Raw genomic sequence first — 20,332 nt, forward strand, 5'->3', positions numbered from 1 at the left:
TGTAAATAATAATAACAATAACAATAACTATAAAGATAATTGCTAATTGTGAAATCTTGCACAGGTGGATTGAAGGAGACCTGTGAATAATTCTGGATTAAACAGGGCACTGCCCTAACTATAATCACAACCCTAATAATCTAACACATGGTCTGCGCATGGGATAACTGGTTGAACCAGAATTATGGCACATTAAGGAGGCAGTTTACATCACATTTAACGAGCCAGTACTCAAAAATGACAGGGAGATATTGTTAATACTTCCAGGAGTCTTGTCTGTGATAAAGTCTAAGGTCACATACACACGCTCTCGCTGATAAAATATGTTTGTTTTTGGATCCTCAATCAATAATTGATTTGTTTAATGGTGACACACACCCCAGACACCTGCCACCATATGTGGACACTGTGTATTGCCGGACAACCGAGGATGTCTGAATCGATGTTTAATCACCAAGCCTAGGATCAAAATGGAGGACTTTTAGTGTATATATATATAGCTGCGCAATTGGGACCTACTGCAGACCTCAAAACTAAGGAAGGTGCTCGTTGCAGGTAGGTCCATGGTTTGAATACAAAAAGTCTTGTTTGTGTTGCAAGTAAACATGCGCATGCACACACCATCACAAAAATAAATACCCCAACAACCAAACACACTGCAGGTATAAACCAATTATGAAATTGGCTTTATTTGCTGATGTAGTACAAAAGCTGAAAAACAGTGTGAAATTGGCAAAACTGACCCAACATTGGGCTGAAAATAACTAAAAACTTGTATATTTGATCAGTTAAGGGATCTAGAATGAGCGTTTATGGCGTTTCGACAGTATTTTTTGTGGGACATGAGAGCACCTCAGACGTATCGAATTGCATTCTGAATACGGAGCATGTCTTTCTGATATTAAATAATTTTAATTTTTTGAAATTCACGATATAATACAAATTTTATGACAAATTATTAAAAGTTGATATTTTTCAAATTTTTGATATATAATAGTCATCGAAGTAAATTTTATAAATCTAATGATATATTCTTAAAGTGTATGTAGCTGGGAGGAAAAGCCGACGATCAATTGAAAATTTTGACCTTTTATATTGAAGATATGGATTTTTTCCCAAAAAGACCTAATTTTTTTGGTGTTTTGGGAAAAAAGTCCATATCTTCAATACGAAAAGTCAAAATTTTCAATTGACAGTCAGCTTTTCATCCCAGCTACATACACTTTAAGAACATATCATTAGATTTATAAAGTTTACTTTGAGTACTGTTAAATATCAAAATATCAATTTTTAATGATTTGCCATAAAATGTGTATTATATTGCTAATTTCAAAAATCAAAATTATTTGATATCAGAAGGACATTCTTCAGTATACAGAATGCAATTCGATATGTCTGATGTGCTCTGATGTCCCACAATAAATACTGTCCAAACGTTCATACCCCTTCCCTTAAAAAAGCTGAGATCAGCTGAAAAATTGCCTGATAAAAAGTATAAAAGCTAGACCTTGTGTTAATACAAAAACCAATCAAATACTAGGGCTAGGCATACCTTTTTGCAGCTTCCACTCTTTTGATAGTCCTTTGAAAAGCAGAGCAGAATGACAAAAGCACCATCAACAGCTTCTGCCATCCGATCATCCATGTTCCCCCCTGTGGAACAAAAGCAACAATTTTTATGTTTATGCAAGGTCATATCTGAAATTCTGAATATCAAACATTTGAGTTACCCTTTGTAATTCAAATTGATTCACTGTGAAGATATGGGAGTAACTATAGAACAAAGCATAAAAGCATATGGTTGTAGACCAAGCACAAGGGGTCCTGACTGAGACTGGGCATGCATGACAAAGAGCAACAGGATGGTGGCACTCTTGTTGCATAATTATTTACTTCGAAAATATATACTATCAAAATTTCAAACAAATATTTTAAAATCATTTATTCATTCATTAATGTACTATTAAATGTGCATCTTTAGCAATTTATTTTAGTTGTAAAGACATAGCATGTGAAAATTTCTATGAGTATGTGTGGCCTTAAAAAATTAAGTTGCATTACGCATACTTTTAAAACCTTAGCAAAACTATGTTGGCTTGGAAATGCACATCTTTCTTTGATATTGCTTTGAAAGGAATAAATAAAGCTCCTGAAGTGACAATATTCTGTTAGATCATAGCATGCATTCTGCTTTTGGCATTTGGTACCATGAGTCGAGAACCAAATCAAACAGATGGTAGGAATGCTTTTATTCTGTGTTATGAATGACTAGTCAATATAATTCGTCGGGTTCATCACATAGTGACATATCATCATTTTTTGCAATTTTTGTTATATAGGTTTTGAATATCGTTTTCTTCAATTACACCAAGTCCCAGAGCTAAAAGTTAAGTAATTAACCTGTAATTAACTAGTAATTTAATAATTAAAATGGCGTATAGTACAAAAATTGTACACATACACAAAGTAGAAAAAGGCGCATCACATAGTGGCGTATCTACTATCGTGATCACGTGACCAAGATACGCCACTATGTGATGCACCTTTTTCGTAAAAAGCTTATCACAAAGTGGCGCATCTTGATCACATGATCAAAATATGCCACTATGTGATGCACCTTTTTCGTAAAAAGCGTATCACAAAGTGGCGTAGAGTAGATACGCCACTATGTGATGCACTTTTCCCTATGTTTACGGCATTTTTTTGTTTCATATACTGACGTATAACTTTGGAATCCTTTTTTACCTATTTAAAAGCTAAAATATGAAGTAAATATAGTACAATAAGGTGCTTTGAACACTTGGGAACAGTTTTCATACAATGAATTCAAAATTATCACAACAAAACAAGCTTGTTGCAAATCACCATTTTTTCAAAATCATTTTTCTCCGAAATGCACTTTACAGTTTTCTTTACAATACGCCACTATGTGATGAACATGATAATTAGAGAATATAGGTCTGTTTTGTTAGGAGAGCATTATAAGTTATTACTCACGCATCTCATCTACGTCAAGCCAAACTTGAAAACCGGCTGTCTGCAATTGATCTCTCAGTGTTATCATCCGTTTCTGGCATTCCTTTCTTTGACCCCAACTGTAGGATATCATGACATGAGGACGTCCTGTAATAAAATATATAGAAAGGAAAGATATCAATTGATAAGGCACATCTATCTATCTATCTTGCGGACGCATCCGAGAAAGAGTTTACAATTCTTTTCCAGGAATCTCTATCAGCCATCAGATTTGGGAGGTCATTAATTTCTTGATTGGCGTCCCTTGCCACACAGTCGATGTAGTTGAATGGTCTTCTTCCTCTACATGTTCGTGGAAGCCTCATACAGATGACATCTGAAATTATTTGGTCTTTTGCACGGTAGCAGTGGCCTGCAAATCTGGCTCGCCGTTGAGCAACGATGGAGGACACCTGTGGAACACCATCATAGATCTCTGCTTTGGTTTTATGTTCACGCCAGGATATATTTGAACCCTCATCAACAGCCGGGTGTAGGTACCATCAAGACGGTCCTGAAGATCTTTCTTCATTGTCCAGGTCTCACTTCCATATAAGAGGATACTCTCTATGCAGGCTCTAAAGAAGGCAAGCTTGGTATTTCTTGATATGTTGGACTGCCAGATGGTGTGCAGTTTGTTGCAAGCTTTCCATGCTTGGGCTTTGCGAGTCAGAAAGTCTTTCTTGCTGTCGGCAACAAATGAACCAAGATATTTAAAGTCCGACACCTCCTTGAGTTGTGTGCCATCCCGAGAAAGGATTGGAGTTGGGTTCTTATCTCCATTAATACACATATATTCTGTCTTCTTGGAATTGAGAAAGAGGCCAACTTTGGCGGAAGCATCTTCTAAAGATGACAGAAGATCTTGGGCATCTTGTGATAACGTAGCTGTTAAAGCGATGTCGTCTGCGTAGTCAAGATCGGTTAAATACTTGTTCTTCTCTCTGCTCGTCTTATTGGGCATGATGTCAATCCCTTTGGACTTGTCAGTGTCTATCGACTGTCTGAGGAGATAGTCTACCACTATCACAAAAAGGTAAGGGGCCAAGGTGTCACCCTGCAGGATTCCAGCAGTAGAGAGAAACTCTTCAGTTGGTCCATCACCTGTTTGTACAAAACTTGAAGGATTATCATACATTATTGCAATAGCATTCACAATCTCCTGAGGGATCCCATAATTACGAAGAATATGCAGCATGGCCTTCCGGTTAACACTGTCGAAAGCTTTTGAGAAGTCAACAAACACAATATATGCCTGCTTCTTTGAGATTTTAAGCTCTTCTATTATCCTTCTAAGGGCTAGAATCTGTGGTGTGGTTGATCTACCCTTGCGAAAACCATTTTGGCACATTGATGGGTGCTATATAGATGACTACCTGCATGCTAGTCATCTATATAGAAAGGTGTACCTGAACTTATTTGGCACTAGCCAGTTCAACAAGTACTAATAAAAATACATTTCACCTGCCCAACATAAAAGTACAGAGTCATACTAAACAGGTTGAATCCCTATTATCATGATTATTGCAATACTCAAACTACCAGCCAACATTTAACTTGAACAGCCACATGGCTGACAGTTAAAGGTCAACAAGTTCCAAGTCACCCACCAAGACTTTTGCAAAGAAATTGTTTTTTTAAGATATTAAATAATTACTTGTTACTTTAATAATGTAGTTTTGAAAGTGGCACATGCCACCCAGTCAGAGATCTTGACCCCTCCTCCTGCCCATTTGACCCCAATCAAATTTACAATTTTTGCCACAATTTCACAGAAATGTCATGTTATTTCCCCCCTTCACTTCTCTTTACAGCATAATTCCCTAGAACAAAATTTCTGGTGTCCACCCATCCCCATCTTTCAATGTTGGAGGGTCTCACAGCCCTGTGGACAATATGGATTTGTCTAACATTGAGTGGGAGCAGAGGCGTATTAACCAAAAGACAATGTATGCAAACATTCCTTTTGCAAATATTCCTATGCAAATATTCCTTTTCTGATTGTAGTTGTAGTATTCAAGAACTGTATGAATACCATTTGAAGCCTTATCAGAAAATGCCATACTACCAAAATCTAAATTCAATAACTCTTGAGGGAATTGGCCAAATAACACGAGTGGGTTCAAACAAAATAGCCTGGTCCGCAATCCAGGGACCCGACAGTCGACCAAATGAAGCATATAGAATTTTATGACAACCAATTGCAAGTTGCCTTCAACATGAATGCACATCATATCTGGTAGAGCTCTGAAGATTATCTATGCTGGAGGTATTCACAAATGATATACTTCTGTGCAACATACAATATATTCCATTAAAAAAGTGAATCTTACTAATCTACTTCACATATATTGTTGTTTTTGTACATAAAACTAAAATAATAGCTTTCAACAGGACAAGGAACAAATTAACATTCATCCACTTTCATAATCTCACCTTGCTTTGGCTTTGGTTTTTCAGTTGAGGATGATACACCTGTATAGGTACCAAACAAAAAATGAACAGAATAATATCAGTGCAATGTCATATTCATGTTTCACAAATGAAATATTTTGACAAGATGGAACAGACATCACTGTGAATATAAAGGCAATATACCATTGTCTACTTGGGCTGTATTTCCAGCAGGCCATATTGCATCAAGTTAAATACTAAAATTTTCTGGTGAACATCCCATGCTTTTTGTTTGATAAATTCTCCTAAAACTGAAGCTATGTTATTTGCCTGTTTTGCCACCAAAGTAGTTTGCTTATTGAGTCAACAATGAACAAGTAATATCATATCACAATTATATAACCTATTCACTACAGTTGTTTTCTCAACATGACACATTCTGTGCAAAGTCAGACCAATACTCCTTGTCAAAATTGTGTCATATGTCCCTAATATAATTCCTGTGTAGCATGGTGACCTTGTGAATCCAGTCACCCCACTAAATAACTTAACCTAGCAGGTGAATTGGCAGCAGTTGCCCTGGCCAAATTGAAAAAAATTACACTGTATGAATATATGTATTTTGGTGCAAATTCGTTATAAAATCATAAAATAATGGCCTATTCCGCCAGGACTAAATCAGTGGACATTACTTTCTTAATTTGTTTCAAGATTCTGCTGCAAACATACAAAGCTCTTAATGGACATGCACCCAACTACATCTGCAATCTTCCTATGGCGACCGGGCCTTTGCAGTGCCTCTGGAATAATATCCCTTTCACCATTCGTTCTGCTGTCTCCATTGATCAATTCAAAACCAAGCTCAAAACTTTCTTGTTCAATTAATTAACTCTGTATTAATTATTGCTTATCATGTTCATGTCATTTTGTAGTAGTCTCAGTTGTAATGTAAGTTGTAGTTAGCGCTTAGAAACCTTTGTATTTTGCGCTTGATAAATGTTGTTAATTATTATTATTTATAATTATAATTATTATTAATTTTCTGTGTTATATTTACGCAAATTATGTGGTATTTAAGAGATACAAATTTACTGCAGTAAGGTGGATTCAGGTCATGGCACTTACAAAACATTGAGCCCATTCGACGGTTTATCTGTATACTTTTTTCATCTTTTGTGACTACCTATATCTTGGACTTTAAAGCAACCAGTCGATTTACAAAATCACATTTTAATCAGTGGCATGTCCGGGGGGGGGGGGACTTTTGTTAAAAATCATGTAAAATCAGCCGTTCTTTAGTGATTTTATCCATTAAGCCCCCGTATAACTCTGAAGCCCCTCTGAGCCCCCCGCAGGAAAAGATCCTGGACACGCCGGTGTTAATAGCTATCTTTTACACAGTAACATATAGACGAATGCATTAGTGGTGTAGACCCTTGTGGTACAATGGTTGGGAATCGCTGCATTTTGAATTTAGTGAGTTAACTCACCAGTGTCTGCTTTCCAGTACAGCCGTTTTGCAGGAATTGCTGTATCTGTATTTCTACAGAGATATGAGCCACTGCCACATTCTTCCATTGGTATTAGGTGAAGTTTTTGTTTCCCTTCTTCCCTGCAAGCCACACAGCCCACAGTCACTGTGTACTTGATGCCTTTGGCCCATTTGTCTCTTAGCTCATGCAATGTCTTGCTCATGAAATCAAACACCTGAATGACATGTACAACAACAAAATACATTTAATTTCAGTAACATAGATACTGCACACATGCACCCCTACCCACAGAAAACATGCGTAACAAACAAACAAACAAACAAATCATATGTAATCATATGGATTGTTTATACAGAATTTCTTCCTGGCATATATTTGAAACAATTCATGCCAAATTGGTACCAACATAACCTGAATACAAATGGTTTGAGAATTCTTACACCTGGTTTACATTACCCTTTTCAAATTAAGTGTCAACACTCTTTTCCTGTCATGCAGGTACCAAGAAAACACCTTGGAAAGATTTCAAAATGCTAGAGATTTCTATTAGAGTACTGGCACCATAAAATAATCTTGTTGGTTGCATCACATACAGTTTTATTCAAGGTTTTTTTACTCTTTTGAGAAAATTGGTGTGTAGCAATATGATTTTGAGCTCTTCAAATCCACCAACGTACATACTTCAATTCTTTCTAATTAATCAGATATTAAACTTTGATTTGGTCTTTTGCTGTTTTTTTTTTCAATTTTGTGTTTCACATACAGCACTATTCAACGCAATAAGCTACTTCTACCAAAGTCATTGGTACAAATATCAAATACAGATCTATACAGTGAACGATGCATCACATACAGATCTATTTACAGCTTATTTATGTTCATAACCAATACACTCATCACATAGAGATCTATACGTATAAAGAAGAACATAGCAAGACTGTAGCATCATATATGGCGACAGAGTTAACAAAAATAATCGTTTCACATACAGTCTACAGATCTATAAGTTTAATACCATATTAAACTATTTTACTTCAAAGATGTCAATTTCACCAAAATGAAACTTCCAAGTCACTTCTTTATACCCGGTCGAGGAAATTCTATTGAGAAATAAGTACGTATGAAGCCAAATCTAACAACAGAATTTTCAATAGTGATTTTCTCGAAAAGCGTGTTGCATCAAATAGAACTGTATCAGGCTAGCATATAGGGTTGGTGGTGGGGTAGGTTATGGGTGGGTTAGGGAGTGACAACTAGATCATGGAACTACCCGAATATTCTTCATGCTGTCTTACAACTGTCTTAAGATGGTGCTTTGCAGGCTACGGACTAGTCTATAGATGTATTAATTACGTACCGTTGTGCATACTTCTGGATCTGGTTCACCTGTACTACTTCCTGACGTCTTTCCATGCTCAGCTACTTTCTTGAGCGTAATCTATAATGACAGAAATATGACATTTTTGATTACACCCAATCATACCAATGATTCTGGTACAAGACAACTAAAAGAATACAAACATTTAACCATCAAATGGGGCCTGTTTGTAAGAAAAAACATTCAGCAAAATAACCTGATGCCAACTCACAAATTACAACTATAAAAAATAATTAGCACCAATGAGTTAGCAATGCTTACTGCTTCTTCAAAATGTATATTTGGTATTTCTTTGTATCAAACATTTTGATACTTTTCTATTATACAAATTGTGTTTAATTTGCAAAATCTCTCATAGTTTTCAGTTTTCAAGTGATGTGGAATTAATCAAAATATACCTTGATGCATGCACTGTTCTTTTCACTACTTTGAATCATCTGCAGAGAGCACACATGTCTTTTGTTCTCAGGGCCTACGATAGATTTACAAAATCGGTAGAACAGCTCGGGGGCTTTGTCCGTGTGTTGAGATGACCAACGTGCGAAGTGTACAAGTACACGATGAAAGAAACCATCTAAGAAAAAACACCAATTAACAGTTCATAGATTATATAGTATAATACACGTTACAAAGTTCATGATGATAAAGTGTGAGGTATACAGAACTTCTCTTAGATGATATAAGATTTTTAAATCTTAAAAGAGTAAAAAGTAAATTTATCAGATAACTGAATTAATTACAACATCAGTGCTTACCAGGTAGGAAGGTATCAAAGTCCACATAGAATATGCCGTCAGTTATATCCACATTTCCTTCTGTTGGATGCAGACATGCAGGCACGCAATATTTCTGTTGTCCTTTCTCTTCTGTTTGCCCATTCATATCCTGTGTACTCACACAAACAAACAAACAAACATATCCTTATGAATATGGCAGAGTGACAAATCAAGAATTTTGAGCAAATTGATTTAATGCATGCCTTTGTTGTTTTAGGTCCTCTTCCATTTCCACAAAATATCAATGGAAACTATTACTCCACCATAGATATCGAAATTTGGATTAGGATGAATGGCACCAAACTGCAATTAATGAATTTGACAAAGAGACAAATCATATACTTAGCTGTACAAAATAGGCAGATCCAGTGCATAGTACAGCTGGAACACCCAGATTTTCTATATTAAATGCTCTATAACTGCTATATTTGACATCAATGTATAGCTATAGGACTCCTCTATCCAGTGATACCAAAATAAGTACAACCCAGGGAGTACAAACATTCCCCACATGTTGCTATGATGCAATAATGTGAGTGCGCCCTGGGAAAGTGGGAAATCCCAAATTATGCACAAAATTTCTTTTTTTTTGTGATCCTGTTTTCTGCTTTAAAATCCTATAGGAAAATGCAACTGGATTTGTCACCTAAATATGACAGGAAATGACTATTTATCTTTAATGACAAGTTTACAGTCTATATCCATAGGAAAACTAGCAAATTCTACACAAAAACCCTAAATGAGGAGTGCTATGGTTTATACATATTTGACCCCAAATACTACTTTAGGCACAGCAGTTGAGACTTTTTGGATTTGTGATAACCCAAATAGCTGTAAAACCTGTTTTCATGGCTATTTCATGGCTATATCAATCGTATTGTAATTGAATAATGTACATATACATTTCAAATGATTGCCACAAAGCGATGTTTATTAAACTGAGTGAGTTTATATTGATTGGGATCTTATTCAACACAACATTAACACACCAATCTTCACATTACCCTTGGTTAACTATCACTAATTCCTATAAAATATATATTAAGGTATATATTTACTCTATTTTATTGCTTGTTTTCAAACTGAAAGAACTGTGCTTACCTGTGCAGGTTGTCTGAACAGCATGTCGAATCGTTCCATCAACTCCAGTAGTTCCTGCTTAATACCTATCCATTTCACCCACACATGTTCTATGAGTTTGTTACTCAGAATACCATGGTCTCGAAGTTCCTGCCACATCTTGACAAACTTAGGATCCTGTAAAATGATTAGGTTTTGATTAGCATTAAGACTTCACTTCCTCTTACCTATTTATAATTCAATATGTGCAAGAACTGTATGATATGAGATGAAGTGCAAGCCACACACACACCCCCACCCCGATATATGACCAACAAACACATGCATGCAGACACACACATTTAACCCTAACATGGCTAGACACCACAAAACACCACAGTGATGGCCATGGCGCATGCATGAATCCCACGGGATGCGATGACGCAATCACCCTAAGTGCTATTTGCTCAAGGAATCGCTAGCCGGTCCATCGCAACCCATGTGGCTACCGGCCGAGGATCGTGTGCTTGGCATGCGAGGGGCCTAAGGTTAGAATCCCAGGGGTGCCAAGTGACTTCTTTGTTCATCTTCTCTCCTTTTTTCGTTTCTACTTTAACTTCAATAGCAGTGTCTGGTGTTAGGGTTAGTTAACCAGTATTTTTCTAGATTGAGGCCTATGTTAACCCTAACATGGCTAGAAACCACAAACACCACAGTGATGGCCACCGCTCATGCATGAATCCCACGGGATGCGATGATGCATATTACCCTAAGTGCTATGCTCAGGTCAGCGCAACCCCTGTGGCTACCGGGCGGGGATTGTGTGCTTGGCATGCGAGGGGCCTAAGGTACCAAGTGACTTCTTTGTTCATCTTCTCTCCTTTTTCATTTCATTTTTTCTTTCTTTCTGGTGTTAGGGTTAATCACTTAAAACTGATTACAGTCTCTTTCTGTTTTAATATATTCTAGGTAATACCTACTTTGTATATACTAAGTCTTTCTGTTTTTATATTATGTATCCTCTTGTATCATCTTTTCATCCTTGGTGTGTTTTGTACCTTGTTCGTTGGAGACACTGTTACCTACTTTGTATATCTAAATCTTTCTGTTTTCATATATTGTAGGTATCCTCTTGTATCATCTTTTGATTCTTGGTGTGTTTTGTACCTTGTCCGTTGGAGACACCATTACCTACTTTTATGCATATTGCATTGTGAGAAGGAGTTTCGGTACAAATTGATTCTGAAGGACAAACAGAAAATCCATATAAGGTCTAAAACTAACAAAAGTGTCTTGACTTGCCTGTTTTTCATCAGGTAGAACTGTAATAACTGCCTTGAACACATCAATGAGCCACTGCGGATCCAAGATGACGGTATTCCTCAAGATCTTGTCTTCTCCAAACCAGATGATGGTTCCCAAATCATGATACAGACCCAGCATGGTGGTAAACTGCGACTCATCTGTAATATCACATTCAGCTGCTAACTCTCGCGTCTGCATAAAATTCAAATATGAATGGAATCACATGAGACTTGTAACTTGTGTTGTAGATTTAGGCTGCCAATTGGAGGTGTAGGATATCGTTATGAACATGGCAGAGTGCTGAATACACAATAGCTGTTAAGAGTAAACAGTGTTTGAAAATCTTGGTACCATTCCATTGGTCATTCTAAAAATTGAGAACATTCGTGAGCACTCATTTGAAATGTATATTATAGAAGTGAATGTGCACCAATTATTTGCAATACTTGCATGTTATGAAACAATCGATATATCAAAACAGAAATATACAATAAAAAAATATACCTCAAAACAGGTATTTAATTACAGCTATTTGGCTTTATGCTAAATCCAAAAAGTGTCCACCACTGCGCAAAGAGTTGTATGTGGGGACGAATCCGCATTTAACACATGTAAACTATAGCACTCATCCTTAATTTGGGGCTTTTATGTAAATATTAACTACTGGTTGTTCTAAGGCTACAGATTCTAAACTTGGTATGTAAGTTAAAATTAGAGTAGAAATATCAATATTGGCCTATATTTTGTGTATAATTTTCTGCAATTTTGGGACAGTGCTCTGCCATAGCGATATCGTGTGGGGAATGTTTGTACTTATTTTGGTATCACTGGTATCAACAGTATAGGACATGTAGTATAGAAAATTTGGAGTTTCCAGCTATACTATACAATATAGAACAACCTGATTTGTTTATATTCATTAGGCATGACCACCTTCCTGCAAATGGGAGTGTTATATATGATCTGTATGAGCACCTTGCTTCATTTGCATAGCATCAATATTCTTCCCATTAAAACCAATAATGTGTGATTTGCAAAAAGAATAGATTCCTATTTAAATGTTTGTTTTCACTGATCACGTTATCCCCTTTTAATTTCGAGCCAAACAAATGAGGTATAACAAAGAAAATTGCGATTTCATTCCAGCGCCTACTATGCGTGTACTATATATACACTAGCCGATTGTAATATGTAATACTACACGGAGCATCGTGCAAGACGTGTGTACACATAAGCTGACATCCATGGGAGATGTTAGCAAGCAGTCGATCGATGAACTCTGGTCTACCCGGTTTTAATATAAAAAGTTAAATTTTACTGTTATTAAAGCACTTCAGACTTAGTCTTTTACGTGGTATTTTAGTACACCACTGGGCATTATAATTATGCAAAAAGTAGAAATCCGAGTAAAATTGAGGGCGTCGCTGTGAAGCAAATCACACATGGCTTTATAAACTGATTTAAAAAAAGTGCCAGTAATATTATTGGAAACTGCGTTTCAAATTGGACAAACCTGATTCCATTTGATCATGGTTGACTACAATACCAGTGGCGGCGGAAGATTTTTTTTTTTTGGAAGAGGGGTCGGGAGCATGGGGGTGGCGTGCAAGTGAATTTCAGGGGGCATAAAATGGGTTTTTTTCCCCAAAATTTCCACTTTGCCTTCCTTTGCACTTTTCCACTTTGCCTCGCTTTTGAAAAAGTGTTGGGGGGGGGGGGCAAACTTCCCCAGTAGTGCCACCACTGTACAATGCAAACTAGCAAGCAACCACATGTTCCTCTCAATCAATGAGGTCCAATTAATAACTTGTAATTAATAAAATGTATATGTATACAGCAGAGAAATATTTTAAGTTTGATGTACCTCATCTAATTTCATGTAGGGTGTGTTGTCACAGCTTTCAATCACAGCTTTGTGAAACTGAAGCCACTTGATCGGGTACTTTTCTTTCATGTGAGGTGCGTTCATCGCTGCCTTCGCGACAGCAACTTTTGTAGCCTTAAATGCCTGAAAATACAAATTGCATCAAATATTTCATATTAAAAACTAATAATTTATACCTGTTTTCTCAACACAAAATGTCATGTTCAATTTAGGCAAAAATCTTTTTAGAGTTATTAAACAAAACTCAAGTCATACAAATCATGAATGATATTCTGATAATTTAAACATTCTTATTTTCATAGTAGCAAAATTAAAAACTCAGTCACTTCTGTAGGTCAGTGTGATCACATCAGCTAATTGTGTTAAAAGAGTATTGCAAGAAATGCCTGTTGATGTGAATGGTTATCCATCATTGACTAATTGCCTTCCTATATTCAGCATGGTTTCTGAATTTTATTACCTCATTGTTAATTGTTGACATTCAACTCAAGTCCACTCAAGTCTTGCCTGGATTATCAATAATTCAACAACTCTTCCTATACCTTTGTACAGGATCCAACCATTGTTAATCTGTGATGAATCCACAGTTCAGTAGCGTGTACGCAATTGCAAGGTTACGCGTACGTGTTACGCATGAGCGCGTGAAATTCGTCATGGCTGGAACATATGCGTAAACATTAACTGAGCTCTCTTATGTTGGCGGTAGCAGCTAAATATTACCGCTTTATTCTTTAGTTTAATTGCTGATATCAACAGAGAAATGCCGCGATCTTTTTGTAAGGTTGAGTGGCAATGACAAACGGATATTCCGAATGAAAGAATCATGTGAATTAGATAAAGCTGCCCGAGCGAAGTAAACCACTCAGACGACGCGGACGCATCGTTGTTAATCGGTGACGAGCAACGGTGAAATATGATTGAATCCCTAAATCAAATCAAATCCACATAATCATGGCTTAATTCCAATAAATCCAAATAAAATAAGCTGCATATTTACCTCCTCATCAGATGGCTGCTTCTTTGTTGGATCATTCTCAAGGAAATGAAATTGTCTTCTAACATACTTCTCGTATTTCTTCTCTTTTAATATGTCAAAGATTTTACGCTTCACAGCTTCTTCCTCCTGAAACAAATACAGAAGGTAATCACAATAAGAAAATGTGCACCTAAATGGCTGGTAATGGAGGAACACAAAAGTGAGGGTACATCTTCCTGTACTCATTCAAAATTGTACAAATATGGCTCTAGCTCAAGGGTCTGTTGGGTAATATAGGGACATTGATTTGATCTGGAGGAACACAAAAGTGAGTGTACATCTTCCTGTACACATTCAAAATTGTACAAATATGCCTCTAGCTCAAGGGTCTGTTGGGTAATATAGGGACATTGATTTGATCTGGAGGAACACAAAAGTGAGTGTACATCTTCCTGTACACATTCAAAATTGTACAAATATGGCTCTAGCTCAAGGGTCTGTTGGGTAATATAGGGACATTGATTTGATCTGGAGGAACACAAAAGTGAGTGTACATCTTCCTGTACACATTCAAAATTGTACAAATATGCCTCTAGCTCAAGGGTCTGTTGGGTAATATAGGGACATTGATTTGATCTGGAGGAACACAAAAGTGAGTGTACATCTTCCTGTACACATTCAAAATTGTACAAATATGCCTCTAGCTCAAGGGTCTGTTGGGTAATATAGGGACATTGATTTGATCTGGAGGAACACAAAAGTGAGTGTACATCTTCCTGTACTCATTCAAAATTGTACAAATATGGCTCTAGCTCAAGGGTCTGTTGGGTAATATAGGGACATTGATTTGATCTGGAGGAACACAAAAGTGAGTGTACATCTTCCTGTACACATTCAAAATTGTACAAATAATTCTGCACAAGTACATGTAGGGATCCTTTAATATATCAATCCATGCACCCCCCACATACAAATGATAACACAGTTCTATTATGCGTCACACGATAGCAAGGAAAAAGTTTTAAGTTTTGTTTAATTTTGCAACAAGACAGTGATCTATATTAGGAAAATTATTTGAAGAGCGGTAGTTTTTAACAAAACATAAATTTGTCAAATCAAGGGGTGTAGCTTGCCCAGTCAAGCTTTCCGTCGCCATATGACTGTTTGCCTGATGACGCAATCGCATCATGTGGGATACCTGCTTGTGCCTACGCTTTGTGAAATGAGGTTTTTTGATGTTTGATTCGGTTAGGGTTAATATATACATATAAGATGAAAATTAAGGTGTTATTAGCCCTAACGCCCCAGGAATTTTTTTTCTCGGGTGCGGTTTCGAAACCCCCGACCCATCGGGTTCCACACCCGTGCACGGGCCTACCTTGCCACGGGGTGTAGCTTGCCCAGCCAAGCTTTCCATCGCCTTCTTAAACACTTGAGAACGTTCCTGCAATCTTATTGGTTCTTACCCGTGTGATATGACACGATATCACACGGCTCAGCGCGTGTGCGTCTACGCAATATGCGTACTCGCTATTTGAACCAATCGGAGGCGCATAGCAACAACGGGACTAATCGATTTTAAGGCCTAGGTAATTCCTTGCAAAAATGTAGGATTTAATTTGATTAAAATTTGTAATACTTATAATATTTTTGTTTGAATTGAAGTGTTAAAGAATGAGAATAAAGGTATTGTTTTTAGCCGCTGTCGTAAAACAACTCGGCTTCGCCTCGTTGTTTTACTTAAAATAATGATGTCGCCCATTTTATATGAGACGATAGATGCACTCCAGCGGCTAAAAACAATACATTTATTCTCTAAGCATCACGTGGGATACCTGCTTGTGCCTTTGCTTTGTGAATTGAGGTTTTTTGATGTTTGGTTCGGTTAAGGTTAAAAGAAAATATATCTTACAACTGGTGAATCTCGTTTGTGTGTCCCAATGATGAAGATTGGTGGATATCCTTTATCATCGGCAGAATCTTGTGCTGCATAAGTATAAATAGACTGCAACCAAAACTTGATGAAGTCTTCCCCATTGAAATCATGGAATCGAGATGTTTCCTCCTTAACAAAACAAAAAGGAAACAAGGCAAAGTGAACAGAATCTTGTGCTGCATAAGTATAAATAGACTGCAACCAAAACTTGATGAAGTCCTCCCCATTGAAATCATGGAATCGAGACTTTTTCTCCTAAACAAAAAAGGTAAAAACAGTTCAAGTGAACAACTTTGTTTTGTGCAAAGAACAGCAAACATATTAAAAGAGCCTAATTGAGCAAAACTGTTTTTAGTTTGTGATGCTCAAGTTGAGCAAAAAGGCAATGCACTTTAATAAAACATGAAACATGGCCAGGCCAAACATTTATCAGTGTTTCATTTGTCCTAAACAAATTAATAAACAATCAACAATAACACATTCAAATTGTAATTTTGAATGTTTTTGCACATTTGACATTACACAGCAGTTGATAGCTGTTGATCTTAAAAAATCCAAACCCACTTCTCACACACTTTAATAACAACAAAAAACCAGTTGTTACGGGTTGCCAAGACCCAAGACCACAAAAATACAAAATCCTTCTTCACTTGAAACAGCACTCCTCAGGCTGTTCCACTTATACATTGACACACATGTCCTTTCATAAACCAGGCTACAGCCGGTAGTGAGCAAAAGATGCTCCCTCTTGGTGTACTTCTGGCTAGACTAGTAGCACATTGGCTTTGCAAATAGACGTATATAGCTCACACTTGGAACACTATGTTTAGATTGTTGTTTTCTCTCTTATATATTCAACAAACCAAAAATTCCCATGCCTAATAAAAGACATTACCATTTTACCTTGCAACACTGCCTGAGGGATTTTCCTAAGATTCCCCTAATGATGTCATCACCAATTGTATTCTGATACCAGGAATTTCCCCGTACATAAATAGTCCTGACAGACGTTGTTATTGCAACCAAGGGGATTTCCAGAAAATAAACATAATATTGCATGATTGCCTGGGTAGTTTCCCTTATTGCATAATTACACTGTAAATGTTTACCTTTGAAGAGAAATCTAAGATTCCCCAAATACCTGGAAATTTCCCCGCACATAAATAGTCCTGACAGATATTGTTATTGCAACCATGGGGATTTCCAGAAACTAAACATACTATTGCATGATTGTGTCCCTTATTGCATAATCAAAACAAGGTGATATCCAGAAACTAAACATACTATTGCATGATTGTCTTTGTAGTTTCCCTTATTGCATAATCACAGGTGATCATCACACTGTAAATGTTTACCTTTGAAGAGAAATCCTGAACTTCACATGACTCTTCTAGTTTCTTGCTCATATCAAACACAAGGGCAAAGACGGCTCTTCGATTAAAGAACACCTGCAACAAATATATAAAAAATGTGAAAATGATAATTACATAAGGGCTGCTATTCTTTAACATGTAATTGCCTTGTAAAATAGATGTGCCCTTTCAAAATTGCCTTGAAATGAGTGCCCTTCAGAATCCTTATTTTATGCCCTGGGTATGATGAGCAGTTTTTCATAATCATAATTGAAAATTTAATACAGTCTATTATGAAGTAGGTCAGGAGTGATAGAACACAGAAGCCTTTGGGATGTGAATCTAAACAATCTTTGTATCATATTATGTATAACCAATGAATAGACCTGTGACCAAAATGTAAAAATCCCCAGAGTATTTGGAAAATATTACAGCAAATCAGGTTTGTTCTATTAATTTATTTAATATCCCTTTCCTAATTAGCACGTGTGGGCTTTTTAACTTACACGTTTCAGCGCCTCCTTTCAGAACACATGCCACATCAAATTTGGTAAACATTTAAATGAATCATAACATAAATGGAAACATAATGTCCTGCATTGCACTTCTCATTTGCATGCAACATATTCAGTTTAATCTATATAGAAATATTATGTTATCCATGCTCTATCATAAGGCATCAAGATTAGGGTTCTGAGTTTGGCTCAGTTCTGGCTGCCTAGAGTAAGAAAAAAATAAAGTGTAACAATTGAGGAGGTACATTTACATTTAACAAGGACTTTATTTATCTATAGCCTGATCCGTCTGGTTTGGTATAACTCACCTGGTGCGTGGTGTAATATAAGTCTTGCCCTGCGAAGTCCCAAAATGTAATTTCAAGATCATTATGTTGCTTCTTAGCCTTTCTTATACTTTCTGGTATTTCATCTGGTTGCTCCTTAGGCTGCCTTTTTTGATCGGAGGTTTTAGCTAGTTGTTCCATGGGTTTACTGATTCTTTCAGGAATGACACCTTCTTCTGGTTTGGAGATTTTAGCTAGTTCTTCTATGGGTTTAGTGATTCTGGCAGGAATGGCACCTCCTTCTGGTTTGGGAAATCAAGTTCCAAATTAAAGTACAAATTAAAAATAAATATTCAAGTCTTCAGTGGACTTCGCTGAACAATGATCTTCGCAGGACAAGTGAATCAGAATATACAGCAGTTGTCCAGAACATTGAGTGCAACAGAACTTTGTAATCAACAAGAAGAAAGACTGCCGGATAGGTAGTAATTATTAGTATAATTATAAAAATGTATCCACGCATGTTTGTGTATGTAAAAAACATCATTGCCAATCATATTATACTTTTAAATAAAGATTCAGGCATTGTTAACATAATCAAACAGTGTGTTTTATTGTGCTTTTGTAGTGAATCTGGGTAAAAGGTGTTTTGGCCTTGAGTCATTTATGACTCTTAACAGTATTAAGAACATTAAAAAGGATACTCTAAGAAATCTTAAAGACATCAAAACTTGCGTATATAAAAAAGGTATATACACTTTGGAAAGCACAAAATTGCACACCAATATTGCACATCAAACATATCGTTATGAATACGGCAAAGTGACGAATCCGTAAAATCGCTGTTCTGAGCAAACAGCATTTGAAAATATTGGTACCATTCCATCGGCCCTTCTAAAATATGAGAACATTCGTGAGCACTCATTTGAAATATATATTATAGAAGTGAATGTACCCTAATTATTTGCAATATTCGCAAGTTCTGAAACAATCGATATTTCCCTATTCGACTTTATGCTAAATCCAAAAGTGTCAACCGCTCACTTAAAGAGTTGTATACGGAGCGAATCCGCATTCAACTACGTGTAAAATATAGCACTCATCCTTGATTTGGGGATTTTATGTTAAAATTGCTGGTTGTCCTAAGGCTATAGCTCCTAAACTTGGTATATAAGTTATAATTAGTAATCCCCGTAATATTTAGTGAAAACTCCAGTTGAAATCAAGAATTTTAGAGTAGATATAACAATATTGGCCTATATTTTGTGTATAATTTTCTGTGATTTCCCAATTTTGCGACGACGCTCTGACATAATTACACCATAGCGATATCATGTGGGGAATGTTTGTAGTTATTTTGCTATCACTGGATAGAAGATACCTATAGCTACCCATTGGTATCAAAAATAACAGTATATGACATGTAATATAAAAAATTCTGAGTTTCCAGCTATACTATACAATTTATCAGCATGTTTTGTACAGCTAAGTATAGGATTCGTCTTTTGGTCAAATTCATTAATCGCACTTAGGCGTGATTCGTCCAAATCACAATTTCAATATCTACGTCGGGAAGTAAGATTTATCATTAATTTTTGGTGGAAATGAAAGATCGCCTGATACATAATCACAAGCATACAGTAACTCATTTTGCTCAAAATGCTCGATTCGTCACTCTGCCGAATTCATAATGACATGAATTGAACAAATTAATAATTTTAAAGAATGCATGCAAAGTATTATAACAGCTACACCAGATTATCAAAAGGTCATAGGGTTCAGCTGAAAGTGCTTGCAATTGGTTCTCACAGAAAATTGAGAGTTGCGCAAATTGCGACTGTGCCTCTCAAGTCCCGTAGGAGGACTTTGTCCAGCTCATTTTTAGGCAGCCCTTCAGCAAACTACAGAGTCAAGTTTACAACTAATCAGGGCATCATGATATGAACTGTAATCTCATCCCTGGGTTGTTCTACAGGCTCTCC

General features: G+C 36.5%; 1 protein-coding gene across 1 annotated transcript in view; it reads right to left on the reverse strand.

Moving 5' to 3' along the window:
- The window catches only part of LOC140149662 (uncharacterized), a 102,490-nt gene that overhangs the window by 37 nt on the left and 82,121 nt on the right, over positions 1–20,332 (reverse strand). Inside the window, exons 21-34 of the mRNA XM_072171740.1 lie at positions 18,393–18,652; positions 17,573–17,665; positions 16,194–16,346; positions 14,303–14,428; positions 13,285–13,428; positions 11,418–11,612; positions 10,158–10,313; positions 9,036–9,165; positions 8,679–8,854; positions 8,260–8,340; positions 6,900–7,116; positions 5,452–5,490; positions 2,998–3,123; positions 1,553–1,653 (exon numbers count right to left, since the gene is read on the reverse strand). Of these exons, the coding sequence (XP_072027841.1) occupies positions 1,553–1,653; positions 2,998–3,123; positions 5,452–5,490; positions 6,900–7,116; positions 8,260–8,340; positions 8,679–8,854; positions 9,036–9,165; positions 10,158–10,313; positions 11,418–11,612; positions 13,285–13,428; positions 14,303–14,428; positions 16,194–16,346; positions 17,573–17,665; positions 18,393–18,652 (1,997 nt within the window). The remainder of the gene's footprint in view (positions 1–1,552; positions 1,654–2,997; positions 3,124–5,451; positions 5,491–6,899; positions 7,117–8,259; positions 8,341–8,678; positions 8,855–9,035; positions 9,166–10,157; positions 10,314–11,417; positions 11,613–13,284; positions 13,429–14,302; positions 14,429–16,193; positions 16,347–17,572; positions 17,666–18,392; positions 18,653–20,332) is intronic.

The sequence above is a fragment of the Amphiura filiformis genome, chromosome 4, assembly GCF_039555335.1.
Source record: "Amphiura filiformis chromosome 4, Afil_fr2py, whole genome shotgun sequence".
Taxonomy (NCBI): domain Eukaryota; kingdom Metazoa; phylum Echinodermata; class Ophiuroidea; order Amphilepidida; family Amphiuridae; genus Amphiura; species Amphiura filiformis.